At 32.5% G+C, this 19,309-nt stretch overlaps 2 protein-coding genes across 6 annotated transcripts; both read right to left on the minus strand.

Annotated features, from left to right (window-relative positions):
* Nucleotides 1-362: 362 nt before the first annotated feature.
* LOC140919089 (uncharacterized) lies at nucleotides 363-16,313 on the minus strand. Its single transcript, XM_073364608.1, has 6 exons — nucleotides 16,215-16,313; nucleotides 1,189-1,398; nucleotides 1,003-1,095; nucleotides 785-901; nucleotides 415-697; nucleotides 363-370 (listed from the first exon to the last, which is right to left on the minus strand). Exons 1-6 carry the CDS (start codon nucleotides 16,311-16,313, stop codon nucleotides 363-365), a joined length of 810 nt encoding a protein of 269 aa, XP_073220709.1.
* Nucleotides 14,060-17,816, minus strand: LOC101508853 (protein ROOT PRIMORDIUM DEFECTIVE 1). Of its 5 annotated transcripts, none has more exons than XM_012711926.3 (3): nucleotides 16,043-17,816; nucleotides 15,698-15,856; nucleotides 14,060-15,562 (listed from the first exon to the last, which is right to left on the minus strand). In XM_012711926.3, exon 1 carries the CDS (start codon nucleotides 17,713-17,715, stop codon nucleotides 16,339-16,341), a length of 1,377 nt encoding a protein of 458 aa, XP_012567380.1. In that variant the 5' UTR covers nucleotides 17,716-17,816; the 3' UTR covers nucleotides 14,060-15,562; nucleotides 15,698-15,856; nucleotides 16,043-16,338. The 5 variants fall into 5 exon arrangements, with proteins under 5 accessions (XP_012567380.1, XP_012567379.1, XP_004515718.1 ...); XM_012711925.3 differs by having other exon boundaries at nucleotides 15,931-17,816; XM_004515661.4 differs by having other exon boundaries at nucleotides 14,060-14,415; nucleotides 15,512-15,562; nucleotides 15,698-17,816.
* Between the last annotated feature and the right edge of the window lie 1,493 nt (nucleotides 17,817-19,309).

The following is a 19,309-nucleotide window of genomic DNA, read 5'->3' on the forward strand; positions in this document are numbered from 1 at the left end:
ATTTGTCCTTGGGAATCTTTTTTTCGAGGGCAACAAGGTGTGTGGGCCATGCCACGTAACTGCCAATAGCGTCGCTTAAGAACTTCATATCTCCATCGTTGTCCGGTATGGGCAACGGTGCAGTTGGTTCGAAAGCAACCGTAGGCGATACTTTGACATGGCCCGCGGGGATCGGAATATTGTGCAATACTTCTCCCGAAGTATTGTACAATATTCCTTTTCCCACCTTCCGTTGAGTCGGCGAGGACAAGTATAGGACACATGTAGTGACACCCTACATCAATAGTTAAAACATAAGTACAGTTAATATATAAGTTTGTTTAATACATAAGTAATTACATAAGCAAGTAAGTAGTAAGTAATTAATTACCTCGGGAATACTCTTCAAACCGACGTTGCAACTCCCGGTTTCACTCTCCATTTGTATTTCAGGTTGGAGCTGAACCGGAAGTTGCTTGTCTTTATTCGTATTCACCAAGAGTGCCACTTGCTCCGATAAGATTCTGAGCTTCTCTAATACTTCCTCGTTGGAAGGTTTTTGGCGCTTCTCTTGAGGAAAAAAGCTTTTGGGAGTTACGCCAAATCCTTTCCCCCTCACTCGACCGGAATACTCAGGGACATTAAACACTTTCCCAAGAATGTCCCTGCACGTATCCTTGTTGCCCTCTTGAGTTTCAGAACTTTGTTCAATAGTTTCCTAAAATACATGTAACATTAAAAAGATAAGTTCAATAGCATTTTTAAAATACAATATTAAAAAATATTAAAGTGATAATATACTTACACAAAGTTCTACAACTTTCTTGACATTTTCATTATCAACCACTCCTTCTTTGTTAACACGCGCTTCCTTCCATAAGATATGACGACCCAAGGGTTGATCGGCTTGGGTGTCTTTTCTCTATTCGTTAAAATCATAAACAAAATAATACAAATTAGTTACACACTATAGTTTATAATACAAATTACTTCATTATATAAAAGTGATGTTTAATTACTTACAATTTGTTGTTCAAGGCGTGCATATCCCATACGTGATTTCTTGTATGGGTGTTTTGGGTTGCTTGCCCGTTCGCGATTTGCCTTACTAATATTCTATATAAAAAAAAAATAGCAATTGTGTAAAAATTTAAAATACGCTACGAATATGAATAATAAAACACAAATGCTAATAAATTAATAACTTACGACAAACGCCGGGTCAGAACGTTTGGAAACAAATGCACTCCATTCATCCTTTGATATATAATGTTGATATATCTTTGGAGGTTCAGCATTTGTGTTTCCTTCTCTATCTTTTAGATAGAAATTTGAGAGATGGGATCTAAATCCACGATGGATTTTCCCAGCAACTCTCAAAACATATGACTTTCGTTCCTCATCAAGAACAAAAGTGGTCTGCAATGAAAACAATTATAAGTAATGTATTTTACAGAAAAAAAATTATAAATGACAAAAGAGTAGATCAAAATATTTACTTGAATGTCATTCCAGATGATATCTTTGGCATCCTTCAACGCCTTATCTCTCCAGTTGTCTATTGTTATTGGGACATTTTGACGAACAACAGCCCCAATGTAGCTTACAAACATGGAGCTGTTGGGGTCAACTGGCTGACCACTCTCGTTCCAGCCAACCTAATAAACTCATATAGTAAGTACATGCCCTAAACCCTAAAAAAAGATAAAAAAACACACAGCAAACAGAGTATATATAGTATACCTCAAATTTAATGCCATTACTCCTTGCTTTAATGACTTTCTGCATGATAGTTGCACCACGTTTGACTTCTTTTTCGTAAGTCTTAGAGGTGCCAACTTCTTCATTTTGAACTTCTAAATCTTTGTTTGTATCCATTTAACTACAACAAGTTCAACATGCACTTTAGTATAACATCAACAAGCTCAACATGGATCATGCATTATTATAAACAAACTCAACATGTATCAGTATATCTTAAAAAAGCTCAACATGCATTCTAATGATTACAAAAATTTAATAACATCAATACCTGAATAATGATGGTTCGAAGAAAGACGAAATGCAAAGAAAAGAGGGTTTGCAGAAAGTTCACAGAAATATGGTTCACAGAAATACGGTTTGAAGAAATACGTAATGAGGGTTACGTATTTCAATGAAAATATATTGTGTGAAATGGGAGAGATGATCTTGGATGGAAATAAGGTTCGAAATGAAGGAGATGATCGTGGAAATAAGGTTCGTAAAGGACGGGATGATAGGGTTTGCAAAAGAAGAGAAGAAATGAAGGTTGAGATGAAGGTTACGTAATGAAGAGGAAACTGAAGAGGTAACTGTTATATATACGTAACACTTTTACAGCGCTTTTTATAAGCCTTTTTACAGCGCTTTTTTTGTAAAGCGCTCTAAAAGGCTTCTTTAGTTAAATTCTTAAAAGGCTCTTTTACAGCGCTTTTGACAAATAAGCGCTGTAAAAGACCTCCGTGTGTTATTATGTTATTTGAATGCCTTTTACGCCTTTTACAGCGCTTTTGTCAAATAAGCGCTGTAAAAGACCTCCGTGTGTTATTATGTTATTTGAATGTTTTTTAAAGCCTTTTACAGCGCTTTTTACACATAAGCGCTCTAAAATGTCTCTTTATGTTAATTTTAAGAGGCTCTTTTACAGCGCTTTTTCCAAATAAGCGCTGTAAAAGACCTCCGTGTGTTATTATGTTATATTAATGTTTTTTAAAGCCTTTTACAGCGCTTTTTACACATAAGCGCTCTAAAATGTCTCTTTATGTTAATTTTAAGAGGCTCTTTTACAGCGCTTTTTCCAAATAAGCGCTGTAAAAGACCTCCGTGTGTTATTATGTTATATTAATGTTTTTTAAAGCCTTTTACAGCGCTTTTCCACATAAGCGCTCTAAAATGTCTCTTTAGGTTAATTTTAGAAGGCTCTTTTACAGCGCTTTTTCCAAATAAGCGCTGTAAAAGACCTCCGTGTGTTATTATGTTATATTAATGTTTTTTAAAGCCTTTTACAGCGCTTTTCCACATAAGCGCTCTAAAATGTCTCTTTAGGTTAATTTTAGAAGGCTCAACATGCAAAACCCACATAGTAGTAACTGGTCACCACCAAAATCCCTTCATCTTCACCAAACTCTTCTCCTTTTATGCATCTTCTTCACAAACATCAAAGCTTACTCTTTCACAATTCAATCTCCACCTCAACACCCTTTTTATCTCTTTACATTCTCTTTCCTTCTTAAATCGAAACTTGGTATTCAGGATCATTGCCATGTTGCGAAAAATGGGTTTGTGTCTGATGTTTTTGTTAACAATGTGTTTTTGGGTATTCCCATGATGCGTACAAGGTGTTTGATGAAATGGGTTAATGTCTGATGTTTTTTGGATTCCCATGATGCGTACAATGTGTTTGAAGAAATGGGTTTGTGTCTGATGTTTTTTGAATCCCATGATGCGTACAAGGTGTTTGAAGAAATTAGGTGTCTGATGAATATTATTTTTAAAGCCATTTGACAGCGCTTTGGCAAACAAGCGCTGTAAAATGTCTTTTTTACTCACTTTCAAAAGAGTCGTTTACAGCGCTTTGTGTGGAAAGCGCTGTAAAAGGTATAACACACTCATTATTTTATTTTTAAAATGATCGTTTACAGCGCTTTTTCCAAATAAGCGCTGTAAAAGACCTCCGTGTGTTATTATGTTATTATGTATCTTTTAGGTTAATTTTAGAAGGCTCTTTTACAGCGCTTTTTCCAAATAAGCGCTATTATTGTTTTTGTGTTTTGTTATGTTATTTTTTAAACAAGCTCAACATGCAAAACCCACATAGTAGTAACTGGTCACCACCAAAATCCCTTCCTCTTCACCAAACTCATGTGTTTTGTTTTATTGTTTTATTTTATTTTTGTGTTTGGTTTATTTGGGTTGGGATGACATTAAAAACCTTTTTATCAGTTCAGTTCAGAAAATAAATTAATCAGAACTTAGTATAAAACACTCAATTCAGATTACATGCATGAATTATTAGAAATGAGAATCTCTCTATTCAGTTCAGTTCAGTTCAGTTCAGAAAATAAATTAATCAGAACTTAGTATAAAACACTCAATTCAGATTACATGCATGAATTATTAGAAATGACAATGAGAATCTCTCTGTACAGTTCAGTTCAGTTCAGTTCAGAAAATAAATTAATCAGAACTTAGTATAAAACACTCAATTCAGATTACATGCATATTTACAATAACACAGTTCAGATTACATGCATAGCTTATATAAAACAATTAAACATATACATTAAGATGCCCTTCTTCTTTTCCTGGTGACATTCACATTTGTTTGTCCATTTACAATACGAAACGATGGATTAATCCAAATTCCCTCATCATGATCATCTCTAAGATATAAACCATCATCAGTTGAATCAATTTCATGTGGTTGTTGTGATGTTGCAAATAAAAGATCATTACCAACATCTTCATCATTATTGTTATCATCACTTATTTTATTGGTCGATAGGACAACAGACCATTTATCATTAGAAGGATCAGTGACATAAAACACTTGTTGAGCTTGCGACGCTAAAATAAAAGGCTCGTCTTTGTATCCCACCCTATTAAAATCGACAAGCAAGAATCCTGACTCATCAATCCGAACGCCATTATTATTATCGACCCACTTGCAACCAAATATAGGAACACGAAACATTGTGTAGTCTAACTCCCATATGCGCTCGATAACCCCAAAATATGATAGATTTGCATATATTGGGTTTTTGTCTTTTGCACTTGAGACATGCATCGCTTCAGCTACGAGAGTGACTCCACTATTTTGCATAGTGGTCTGATCATCTTGTTCTTTGGTATAAAATGTGTAGCCGTTAATAACATAACCAGTGTAAGAAAAGACATGTAAGCTCGGACCATTTGCTAGCCACCTCAATCTATTTGAAATTGATCCGGGGTCTATATCAAATTTTGACATTATGTGATTTTTTAACCATGTTACAAAACTTCGATTGTGCTCTCGAGTTATCCAATTTTGATTCCTATTCATGTTCAAACGAGATAACTGATCAATGTGTATTGTAACATACGGTTGAACCTCATCATCATTGTGCAGAACATACAATTGTGCCTGCTCCCATTCTGTCCTTGATATAGTCAGTAGTCTCCTTCCAGTTATCCCTTCTCCTGATAGTCTTCCCGAATGACGAGACATGGGAAGCCCTATGGATTCAACATTGGACAGATATTCAGTACAAAATTCAGCAGCCTCTTCAACAATGTATCGTTCAGCAATACAACCTTCTGGTCGACTTCTACTTTTTACGTACCCTTTTAATATTTTCATATATCGTTCTATCGGATACATCCATCTCATATAAGCTGGCCCACAAAGTTGTGTCTCCTTAACCAGATGAACAGTAAGGTGAACCATTATATCAAAAAACGATGGTGGGAAATACATTTCAAGCTCACACAAAGTAACAACAATTTCCCTCTGCAATGTCGGTAATTTCTGAGGGTCGATCACTTTACTACAAATTTCCCTGAAGAAGAAACATAATCTAGTTAAGGCTAGTCGAACTTTTTCAGGTAAAATGGAACGTATACCTATTGGTAGCAAATGCTCCATTATAATATGACAATCATGGGTCTTCAAACCTTTTAACTTGAGGTCTTTCATACAAACCAAATTTTTAATGTTCGAAGAGTATCCTTCTGGAACTTTAACTTCGTGTAGAAATTTACATAAAACAATTTTTTCCTTTCTAGATAGAGTATGAGCGGCTGGAGGTAGATATGTGCGATTTCCTTTCTTTACTGGAGCCAGTTCATTTCTTATTCCCATATCGACCAAGTCCAATCTTGCATTGACGCCATCTTTAGACTTTCCTGGAACATTGAGTAACGTACCAATAACACTTTCAAATACATTTTTTTCAATATGCATCACATCGAGGAAATGTCTTACATACAATGACTTCCAATATGGCAATTCAAAGAAAATTGACTTTTTCTTCCACCCAGTTTTCACCAGCTCTCCCGCAAAAGGTTTGCCAAATTTATTGGTCAAACCTTGTACTTTTTCAAGTATTTGATATCCAGTCGGTGCTAAAGGAGCTTTACCTTCCTCTGATTTTCCATTGAATGCATTTCTCCACCCACGATACTGATGACTATAAGGTAAAAATCTACGATGTCCAAGAAACACATTCTTCTTACAATGTTTCAACCGCATCCAATTTGTACTCTCTTCACATATAGGACATGCACACTGACCTTTAATGCTATATCCTGATAAATTACCATATGCTGGAAAATCATTAATTGTGCCGAACAACATAGCCCTCAAATTGAAACACTTTTTCCTATACCCATCATAAACTTCCACACCTGTCTCCCACAGAATTTTTAAATCTTCAATTAAAGGAGTCAAGTATACGTCGATATCATTCCCCGGTTGTTTGGGTCCAGAAATTAACAGAGACAACATCATAAACTTACGCTTCATACATAACCATGGAGGTAGGTTATATATTACCAAAATCACAGGCCACGTGCTATGTGAGATGCTTTGAAGACCATGTGGATTCATTCCATCAGTAGAAAGTGCAAGTCTTAGATTTCTTGACTCTATCCCGAATTCAGGATACTCGTGATCAATTTTTGCCCATTGTGGGGAATCTGCAGGGTGTCGAAACATTCCATCTCTAATTCTTTCATCTGCATGCCATGTCAAGTGTTTTGAATCTTCTTCACTGCGATACATGCGCCTAAATCTTGGTATTATAGGAAAATACCACACGACTTTTGCTGGAGTAGATTCTTTCTTCTTATATCGAGAGACATTGCATTTCGGACACGCCTTAAGTAGTTCATATTCGTTTCGAAATAAAATGCAATCGTTAGGACACGCATGAATCCTTTCGTAACTCATTCCAATAGAACACAAAATCCGTTTAGCCTCGTAGGTTCGACTGGGAAGTTCATTATCATCTGGCAACATATCTTTTATGAGTGTTAATAATTCCGTAAAGCTTTTATCAGACCATCCATTACTCGCTTTTAAGTTGTACAACTTTAATATCGCTGACAGTCTTGTGAATTTAGTACAACCATTATATAATTCTTTCTCTGCATCACTCAACAAACTTTCAAACATTTTAGGACAATCTCGAAGATCTTCTTCAACTGCTTTTGCAATCTCATCAACTCGGTCCGGCTCATATGTATCTGTATCGAAATCAGTTGAAGCATATGTAGAACTATTCTCAAAATTAATGTTTCCTTTTTTTTTCTCACCATGTCTTATCCAACATGTGTAGCTTTGATCAATTCCATTACATACTAGATGTCCTTCTAATTCATCTTCTCTAACACGTTTTCCAAAACAACATTTTAAACAAGGACAAACTACTCTATTTGGATCTTTTGCATTCTTCACTGCAAACTCAACAAACTCCTTCACTCCAATTTCATACTCTTTTGACAATCGATTGGCTGAAATCCATTTCCTATCCATATTATACCACCTATATAAATGCAGTAACAAAAATAATAAGCTTTCAAAACATATCAACAAGTTTCAAAAAGAAACCAATATCAACTAACAATTTCAAAACAGAACAGATCATGTGGTATGAGTTTTTGACAATTTTTGACAATTTCAAAACAGAACAGATCATGTGGTATGAGTTTTTGACAATTTTTGACAATTTCAAAACATAACAGATCATGTGTAAAAAATACCTTAGACAACGTAGATGGCCGCACAGTACGTAGAGGATATTAGGGTTCCCAACGTATATAATTATTTGAAAGATGTAGAGGATATGAGGGTTTCCAACGTATATAATTATTTGAAAGATGTATTTTACAGCGCTTGTGAAAAAAGCGCTATAATAGGTAGTTAAATTCAATGAAAGCGCATGTGTTTTACAGCGCTTGTGAAAAAAGCGCTGTAATAGGTAGTTAAATTCAATGAAAGCGCATGTGTTTTACAGCGCTTGTGAAAAAAGCGCTGTAATAGGTAGTTAAATTCAATGAAAGCGCATGTGTTTTACAGCGCTTGTGAAAAAAGCGCTGTAATAGGTAGTTAAATTCAATGAAAGCGCATGTGTTTTACAGCGCTTGTGAAAAAAGCGCTGTAATAGGTAGTTAAATTCAATGAAAGCGCATGTGTTTTACAGCGCTTGTGAAAAAAGCGCTGTAACTGATTCGCGAAAGCGCTTCCGTTTACAGCGCTTTTTTGACAAGCGCTGTAAAAGCCTTATAACGTGATGCGCAAACGTTATATGACCTACTACAGCGCTTGTTTTACAGCGCTTTACATAAAAAGCGCTGTAATAGGTTCCGTTATTTTTAAAATATAATTACAACAGCGCTTGTGTTTAGAAAGCGCTGTAAAATGGGCGCTGTTAAATGTCATTTCTGACGTAGTGCGTAAATTCGTTTTAAATTTGTTTTTATTTATTTAAAGTAAATGATTTTTATTTAAAGTGAATGATTTTACAACGCTTGTAAAAAACACGGTCTAATAGGTCATTTAATTATTTGAAAGCGCAAGTCTTGCAAGTCTTTTACAGCGCTTGTAAAAATAGCGCTCTAATAGGTCATTTAATTATTTGAAAGCGCAAGTCTTGCAAGTCTTTTACAGCGCTTGTAAAAATAGCGCTCTAATAGGTCATTTAATTATTTGAAAGCGCAAGTCTTGCAAGTCTTTTACAGCGCTTGTAAAAATAGCGCTCTAATAGGTCATTTAATTATTTGAAAGCGCAAGTCTTGCAAGTCTTTTACAGCGCTTGTAAAAATAGCGCTCTAATAGGTCATTTAATTATTTGAAAGCGCAAGTCTTGCAAGTCTTTTACAGCGCTTGTAAAAATAGCGCTCTAATAGGTCATTTAATTATTTGAAAGCGCAAGTCTTGCAAGTCTTTTACAGCGCTTGTAAAAATAGCGCTCTAATAGGTCATTTAATTATTTGAAAGCGCAAGTCTTGCAAGTCTTTTACAGCGTGACGGGGTGCATATTACAGCGCTTTTTCGAGAAAGCGCTGTAATATGTACGCCCATATATGAAATTATGGGTGGGCATATTACAGCGCTTTTGTGAGAAAGCGCTGTAATATGCACACCCATAACTCATATGACGGGGTGCATATTACAGCGCTTTTGTGTGAAGAAGCGCTGTAAAATGTGCATAACAAGCGCGCGTTGTATTTACATGTTTTATAGCGCTTTTATAAAAGCGCTGTTGTATCATTTACAGCGCTCGTTTCCACAGCGCTTATTTTTTTGAAAAAGCGCTGTAAATGGCTTAAAAAAAGCGCTGTAAAAGCCGTTTTTTCGCGTAGTGAAACTTCTTTACTCCTATAAAATAGTGCAATCTCATTAAGCTTGATTTAACTATAAATTCTTATTTTAATTCTAAGGAAAGAAACGCAGCTGTTTCGGATTAAACGGAGCTACGATCGTTAAAATTGATGCCAAAAATGGATTCAGTTGTCGATTTTGTGTGGGATAGAGGTTGAGATCGTTGCAAAACGGCAAGGAATTGGTGGGAGTGAATTTGAAAAAAAAAAGGTTTGAGCGATTTGGCTGTCAGATTTTTCGCTTTTTATTTTTTTAATTGCAGATGGAGGGTTGCAGATTGCAGATGTACATGTACAAGAGTAAAATTGTAAGGCTCAACACATGTAGTAAAGTCTGAGACATAAATAGGGGTGTAATGAGTAACTCGTAGGTGTAGAAAGGAAAAGTCCAATCAATAGTAGCCCAAATTAATATGCGTAGAAAATAGGGGTGTAAACAGTCTGGTCCAAAATTCATTGTCTAGTATTATTAAAACCCTTAACAAATAAATAATTTATTTTACTTTTTTAGAAACTTTTCTCTAAAATACTCGTTTTAACATAATATTATATATTTATCTTTAACACAGATAAATTAAAACCCTCATATTCAAAATAATAAATATAATTATTACTATAACATTTTTAAAAATAATCACATAAAAATAAATCATCTTTATAGAATAGTTAAAATAAATAAATATAACATCAACAATTTATATTACTTACTAAATCAAAATAAATATGTATAAAATCCTCATACGATAGCAACTATATAAAAATAAAGAAAATTAATATTAAAATTATTAATATATCAAGATAATTATTTGTAAAATAAATAATTAAAATAACATATATTTATAAATAATTAAATATAATTATGTGGCACACTTAACATCAGTCAAACATACAAGAAAATATCGCATTAACTACAAACACACGTATACATGTAGAGTTGCCTAAAATCTTATTCTTTAAAATATTTACACTAAAATACTATTATTTATAGAAAAATATATAAAATAATAAAATATAATATTTATTATTTATATCACTTATTTAGTCAAATATATACAAAATTAGCATATTATAGAAATCACTCATATAACGAAAGTTAGTCACAAGATTTATCCACATATATTCTAAAACAGTTTTAACACCAAATTAATTATCTAAAATCCTATTTCATGAATAAAATATTTATTATAAAATTTGGGGTGTTACAACTCTAAAAGTTTACAAACCATAGGAAACCATAAAATAAAAAAAAGTCCTTAAAATCTACTCTATGTAGCAAAATAAGTTTTTAAACAAAACTACATTTTTTAGAGATATATTTTTAGAATTGGAGTTATGTATTTATCTCAAAGAGTCTCAATAAGCAACTTTCAAGGAATGGTTACTCTTCTCTTTCATTAAATCACTAAACCTAACCCCAAAATCCTACCAAAGAGCACTTGTTATGAGAAACTTTGCTGTTGGAAATGTTAAATCTTTTATGGGTTAAGAGTTTATGGATGCTCTATGTGTTTGGGGTGAGAAGAAACAAAGAAAATAAAAATGGACGTGGGGGGTGTGGTGTAGTGTTGCTGCCTCTGAGAGAGAAAGAGAGAAATGGTTAAGTGAAGAAATGAAGGTGTGAGGTTGGTCAATTAGTTTTGTGTGCGTGTGTGTGTGTGTGTTTATTTTTATTTTTTTTGCCACATGTGGTGTGTTGTTTCTTTCTTTATTTTTTTTAATAAATAAAACAGTGTGTTTCAATCTCTCCCCCTTAAGAAAATTCGTCCTTGAATTTATATGATTTTTAATCACTATTGACCTTGAGTTTCAAATAAGTGTGGGTAATTTGCATGCATGATTTCTCTGGGTTCCCAAGTTGTTTCTTCACTGGATGGACCTCGCCAATGAAGTTTTATTGAAATGATGATTTCGTGTGTGAAAAGAAATAAAAATAACAAAAAATATCATTTCTAACAGTAATACCTTTTTCTCTTTTTTCGTCCAAACCTTTACCTTAAACTAAAAAAGAAAGAAAAAAAAAGAAAAAGAATTTTGGATGCCTCAGAAAATCCTTGTTTTTTTTTTGGTATGGATAAAAGATCTTCCTATGTTATACTATTTAATCCTAGACGATGAATCGATTTGATAACTCAGATATTGTTATTCGTGATATTGATCCAATTTTATATCATCGAGATAAAATATATACCATTGAATTTACCGACGAAAGATTTATCATTTCCATGGAATTAAATCCCGAAGTATTTATTAGAAATTAAAGAGAAAGAAAACATATAGATTATGGAAGTAGATATTCTCGCATTTATAGCTACTGCACTTTTCATTCTAGTTCCTATTACCTTTTTACTTATAATTTACATAAAAACGGTAAGTCAAAGTGACTAATTTTACTTAAACTTTGAGCGTAAATGTCTCACTTGGTTATCCAATATAGTTATCGAATGTTCAACGTATGACATACTCTCAACTAATTGTACATCTTCATGATTAATCACATGAGAAATGTCATAAAGATACTTCTAAGAGATCCAAAGGAAGTGTCAAGCGATAAAATACCAGTCCGATCTTGGACTTAGTTTTCACTTTTTATCAAACTGCAAAACTCCTTTCATTGGTGAAACACGTAGAAATACATGTTCTCCTACTTAAAACTCTAAGAGATGACACATCTTATCAGAATATGATTTTTGTCTACTCTAAATTGTTACTAGGCGATCTCGAATCAATTTAACAGTATAAAAGTATACATAACAATGTTGTATTTAGTTGTGTTTGATGATCGATGCACACGATAAATAGTATAACATTGCACCGTGTTTAATATGTCTATGCAATGGACAAAATAATATAGTTTTGGAAGATGCTAGGGTACTTGTTAAGACAACTAAAATTAAAAGTTTTGTATTCAAAACAACAAATTCAAAGCTTTTAAATATTTAAAAACACGACTTCCAATACATTTTCAATATACAATTTATATATTTAGTGTTAACATTCCTATAACTTTTACTATAAAAACTTTTATTGATATTATATATATATATATATATATATGGAAAAAAAAGAAATAGTAGAGAGAAAGGATAGAGATAAGAATTGGAGAAGAGAGGAGACAGAGATAGAGTAAAGGAAGATAAGAGGGTGATAGGCGAGACATAAGAAAATAGAAAAAAATAATAAATTTTTAATAACAAATGAAAATTATATTATGATATTTTTAATAGTTTGTCCTCGAAATAAAAAATCATTTCATAATTTAATGAGAGGCAAAATCTTTTATTTTTATTTAATCCCATATTTACTAGTTTGTCTAGTTTACTAATCAATCTTTAGATCAAACAGAATACAATAAAATAAAATTATCATACTCAATCCCCATCTTAAAGAGAAAAAAACATAATTTATAGTTCACTTCTCAAGTTTGAACTTTTTTGTTATTTTTAAACCCAGATAGTACTAACGTGCTTTGATATTCCACGTGGATTAACTTCGACCACATGTTACATTTAATGACATAAGGGACAATTTGGTTCTCGAACAATTATGTAATGGACAGTTTAGTCCCTATAACAAATCTTAAAATTCATAATTTCTCCCTTTTCATTCTTTTATGTTGTTCCTCCTCCTCTCATCTCCCGCCACCATTGAAAAAAGTTATATGTTGAATTCAACAAAAATGAGCAATTTTAGATTATAGACTTTTTTATTTTCTTCCAAACACGATGTAAGTTGGAATGAGAGCTCATATTGATGGATTTTGGTTTAGAATGAATTAATGTATCCCATATTTTTATGTAAGAGACTAAGAATTATTATTTTTTCTTTTCTCATTACTTATTTGGACCCATGTTTATGGTTAGAGATGATTTATTCGACAAAAGAATATTATATTAATATAATATTTAGCTCAAAAAATCATTATTATACACTATGTGTACCTTCTATAAAACGGAGTACAGGTAATAATATGTAAATAAATTATCTAGAAGTAAAATTTATATTAGTCTGATTTTTATTTTAATAGATTTTCATATTAGTTTGATTTTTATTTTAATAGTGTTCATTGAGCATTATATATGTATGTAGTCTCATTGAGAGAGAAGAGGTTACATAGAGATAAAGATCACCCATTATTGCATTATTATATAGTCTCATTGAGACGTTTAAAATTAAAGGTGTTTTTAGAATATTTTAGATTAGTTTTGAGATAAAAGATCATTCGATTTAAATATTATCGATTTAAATATTATAATACATGTAATTTAATTTAGAAGATAATTTTAAAAAAATTGATTCGATCTAAATTAATGTGGTTTAAATTAAATCAATTTTTTTAATTAATCCAAATTAAAATTTATAAAATATTAATTTAATATTAAAACTATAAAATTACACTAAAATAACAAGTTTGAAGTAAAATATTATACACAAAATATTAAAAATTAATATTATTGAATAACATTTATCGATTATGTTTAAAATTTGTGAAATAATAATAAAAATATATTAAATTAAACATATAAGTATTATTAAAAATAATAATTAAAACTAACAAAACAACATAATTAAAAAAGCACCACACCAAAAAAAAAAGCACCTAAAGAACAAAATATAGTGAGCCAAGATTTAGTTGGACACCCTACAAAACAATTATTAATCAGCATACCAAACCAACTGCATCAAGCCCGTAGAATCTCACTTTCGATCAAAATTTTAAAGATAAAAATAGAAATTTGAAACATATGTGGTTTTTTTACATGTACCATTGAATATTGTTAATAATTTTGTTTCTATTTCTCTCCTAACTAATCATTTTCTCTCATCCAAATACACCAAAGCCAACAAACACCAAAGAATTGATTTCCCTTCAATTTATTTTAATAATTAATTTCTCCATTAAATACACTAAAAAAAATTACTAAAGTAAGCAAACCTAAAGAATCCATTTCCCTTCAACCCCTTTAGTTGCTTGCCTTTGTCTTCTATTTTGCATCTGCCTCTTGCTGCTCCTCTTTGCATTGATTTTTGCCACCACTAAAGATCATTTTTATTGGACTGGTTCATATATTTTGCATAGTTATTTAATATATATTTTATATGGGTGAGGGAATATAATAAAGAGTTCAATTGTTATCCACTAACATTATAAAAAAATTAAATTTACACTGCTAGTACATCACAACTATTCACAAAGATTACTTTAAACTGAAATTAGCTTTATTTTCAAAGATTTAACTGAAAAATAGAGAAGCTTCCATAAATGTCCACGATATGAATGAAAGCCAATGGCCATAAAAAATCAGAATAAAAGCCAGCCAGTGTTTGACAGAAACATCTAACACAAACATGATAAATTTCAACAAAAAAAATATTTTGTATACTCCATTAAGAGAAAGTCTCTCCACACAAACATTTGAATGTTTTAAATCTATACCATTACCAATTTTTGCTGTTTCATTTAAAGTTCCATAACCCTCTTCATTTTATTTTAAGGTGAAGGCTACGGTGGACAATTTTCATAGGTGTCAACCGGAATCAATCATTTGAAACTCTTACAAAAATCGAGGATGCTTTTTGGAATGATCCTCTTGGTTGTTATGACTGATACAATAACTTGATTGAAGTCCGTTCGATAAAAATAAGGGAAAACGAACGTGTCCCTCAAAACTCAATTCGTTGAACCGACATCAATTAAGTTACCGTCTCAAAGGTAAAGATGTGGAGAGCTGTAAACTTTTATTTCTAAAGAGTGTTGTCGATCGTCGTTAGAATTTGAAGTGATTTTTAAGCACATGTGATGGACTAGCTCCTTAGAATTTGCCTTATTTTGAATTTGGTGTTGTTTCTGCAGTAGAAAAAATAAGGTAGAGAAGACATAAGATAAAGTGAAGATGAAAAAAGAATTAGGAGAGTTTGCATGCACTCTCTTAATCTCTCTCTCTCTTAATTCTTCTTTCATCTTTTCATCTTCACTTTATCTTCTCTCTTCTATAACACTAAATCCTACCACAAATACAACACCACAAGAGATAATCCAAATATGAGACAAAGAGAGGTTGTCTTCTAAGATTTCTTGCTTTCCATAAAAGGAGGACAAAAACGAAAGATCTATAAATAATAATTGAAATGCATTTTTCAACCTTAAACATACCACTCATAATTAGAGAATTTTGTTTTGGAGGCTAAATTATTAATGAAAATCCTGCACAAAAAATATATACATTCCATTCATTAAGTTCATCTTGGGGTATCCAATACAATTTCTTGAAGGAAATTTCTGTCCTGCAGTAGTAAATTAGTATCAAAATTTAAAAGTATATTTAATGAAGTGACTTACAATTATTGGTTGATCATCCTTAGCATAAGACCTTGATTTACCACCAGCATCAAGCTTCAAGGTTAAAACTATTATTTGTTTACACAGTTTTCTTCTACAAAAATTGTTCCTTGGAGTCTATTACTGAGTTGATACCATCCTTCAAGTTATTACTTTACTCTGAAAAGAATAATCTGATTTCATATCAGATATCATACTGAATATAAATATAATCTTCTAAAAAAGCCACTCACATTTTTCATAGATAATTCTATACTATACTTCTCCCCATGTCAACACAGTGGTCAATCAATCACATGAAAAATCTCACTTTAGTTAAGATGCAGTAGAAACAAGAAACTTAACTCAACCATATTTGCAACTTCCAAAGTTTCAAATCTATACCAAGAGACGGGAATGGATCCTCTCAAATGATATTTCGGTCCACTGGTATCTCAGCCATCCATTTAAAAATGTTAGAGATCCTTTAAAATATAAAAGATAAGGGAGAGGGAGGTTTAATGGTGAAGGTTTTCACCGCTCCTCCCTCTCTGTCGGTGAAAATCCCCACTGAAGAGAGTCTGTTTCCTTCAAGAGACTTCACAACAGCAAAATTTGAAAACAAAAAAGATTCCATTAATACTCTCGTTCACGAGTTTTCCTTAATCATCACCTTCATCTCCAGAATCAATATCAGAACCAATATCTGATGTCAAATCATCTTCTTCATCCTCACCTTGCCCTACATCATCTCCACCCTTAAAATCTTCACAGGCATCCTCAACATATGCTCTTGTGACTTGCCCCATTTCATCATCTAACCTACTCCTCCTATACCCAACCAATTCCCTATCAACACGAGCTTTCCGAGGACTCAACAACACAAGCTCGGCAAGCTTCCGCCGCGCCAAATACAAATCATTAGGCTCAATCAATTCACCTCTCCTATAAGCCTCCCTAAGAAAAACAGTGTGAAGCTTCCCATGATTCCCTCTAGTGGAAACATAGAAAATCCCCTGATGCTGAAGCAAAAACTCCTTCAACTTCTTCGGCAAATTCATCGCCATCCGAAAATGCGCAATCCTCTCCAACGTAATCTTCTTCTCCACAGTCAAGGATAACAATTCATGAATAGTGGCAACAGCCCTCTTCTCCATTCTCTTCTGTGCCTCAATTGACCTCAAATCGTACCCGGAAACATCCTCATAAGGTGACCAATAAGGCGTCCTTTGCCACTTCCACATTGCAACTCTAAAATACTTGCTAATCTTAAAACCAGGTGGAAAATCAATCAAAAAAGAAAACCTAATATCTTCAGCATCACTACCTCTCTCTCTGTAAACTTTCTCCCTAACATCTTCAATTGCACATGTTGCTAACTTAGGGTCAAATTCAACAAGCTCAATGTACTTGTTCCTAGTTTCTTTAGCATCAATTAAGCGAAAATATTCAGGGTACCTCAATACGACCGAGTATTCGAAATCGTCCGGTAGGCCGAGTGCGGAGCGTGCGATCCTCACGTGCTCGAGTCGGAGCCGTAAACCGTTCGACATCATGATGAGTTTACGGAGCTGCTTGACGGCGCGTGAGAGATGAGCTGCAAGCGCGTGACGCTCCTGTTCGATCTGGAGGATTGCTTGCCGAGTTAAACGGCAGAAGAGAATGCGTTGTACGGGGTGCTCGAAGATTTCGAACACATGCGGGAATTTGAGAATGAACGCGCTGGCTTCATGGCGCGTGAAGCCTATACGATGAGCTAGGGTTTCGAGACGAGGGATTGGGATTGATTGGTTACGTTCGGAGAGAATTAGGTTCTGAAATTTGAGGACTTTGCGAGTTTTCTTCTCGATTTCCATGTAATTATCGTAACCATGGTCGCGAATTCTTAGTTGTTTTTTAGGGATTGAAGTGGATTGAGACATTTCTCTGAAAATGAAATTGAAATTGAAATTGGGATTGTATTGGTGGTGATTGATCCATGGAGAATTTTGAAGTCGTTGATTTAAGAAATTGGAGATGCGAAAAATGAAGATTTGCATTATTTTTTAGGGTTTTGGGGTTTTAGGGTTCTTGAGGTGATTCGGCTATGGAGTGTGAAGTGAGGTTGGAGTACAGAGTAGTTAGAGCGAGAAGGAGTATTTTGCAAATTAATTAGAAGGTAAAGGGGAATTTATGTAAATGTTTGAAGTTTCGGGGGGTTTATAAATTATCTGAATATTATTTCTTTTTGTCAAATAAGCTTCACTCAAAGGTGGGCTTTGCGCAAAGTCCAAAATTCAACTGATAGGCTTACAAATAGGTTTGTTTTTAAATATTTTTTTTCAAAAAAAAAAAATGGTTGTTGATTCTCGTAATGTTTATTTAAAATGTGTACAAAATACTATTAGGTTAGAGTTTTTAATAATATTATTAATCTAATTTTTTACAATTACATTGAAATTTTATACCACCAAACTTTAAAATCCAATTAAACGCCGAAAATCTTGAAGGGGAATAGCATAAAAACAAAACACTAAATTGTTCTAGTTTAAAAATAAGACTTAAATATATGGTCTCTATAAGTTAGTTTTTTTTATTTTTGTCATTGTAATTATTTTTTTTAAAATTTAACCCAATAATTTCAATTTTGTTTTAAAATATTCGTACTATGAGTAACACTTAAAGAAAGTTGATACGACAAACAAAACAAGGGATGAGAATAAAAAAAGTGTGAACTTACCATGATGAAAATCAAATAATAGCATACATATTTGGTCATGTAAGTTTGTGTTTTTTTTTTTTTTATATTTCTGTCCTTGTAAGTTTGTGTTTGTCGTCTCAGTTTTTTTAAGTGTCACTAATAACAAAGACAATTTTAAAATAAAATTGAACGTACAAAGTTAAATTTAAAACAAAAAATTAAAAAGACAAAAAAATAAAAAAACTGCTAACTTACATAAATCAAACATACATTTAAGCCTAAAAATACGTACTAATATCATACTTTTTGGATACACTAGAAACGCTTTATTTTTGTTTCATTTTGTGACTATGTATTAAGGTTTAAATTTTTTTTAAAATTAAACTGTGAAATATATAAAATTATAATGTAAAAATAATTATAAAAAACCAACTATATATATTACTAAATCAAACCTTATACATTTAAATAAATAAATAAATTAGATTATTGAAGTTGAGTAGAGGTCTCAATAGCATTCAAGCGATATTTTAGTTATGATCATAGATTAGACATAACTTACATTTCCTTGGTACTCTATATATATATTGTCTATTTATGTTCTAACGTGACTACTATTTAGACGATATTTATTAATTCTTTATATTTAAGGATACTGACACACAATAATGCTTTCATTGGAAATAAATACGAACTGTTTGTTGTAGACTACTAGTCACCTTGTCCACATCGTGTATAAGCATCAAATGATTGTGGTTGATTTTAGAACATACAACTATAACATGTAAACAAAGTCCCTATACAACCTAATATTTCCCAGAGTCGTATCATTTGTTACGAAGGTTGATCTTGAATTGATCAACGGGTCGTTCCTCTATTGGATTTACTATCTCGTGAACATTGAAACAATACTTGCTTCGATCGAATTGCATGACATGGTTAATATTAGACTT

Source organism: Cicer arietinum, chromosome 8 (assembly GCF_000331145.2).
Source record: "Cicer arietinum cultivar CDC Frontier isolate Library 1 chromosome 8, Cicar.CDCFrontier_v2.0, whole genome shotgun sequence".
In the NCBI taxonomy this organism is placed as follows: Eukaryota; Viridiplantae; Streptophyta; class Magnoliopsida; order Fabales; family Fabaceae; genus Cicer; species Cicer arietinum.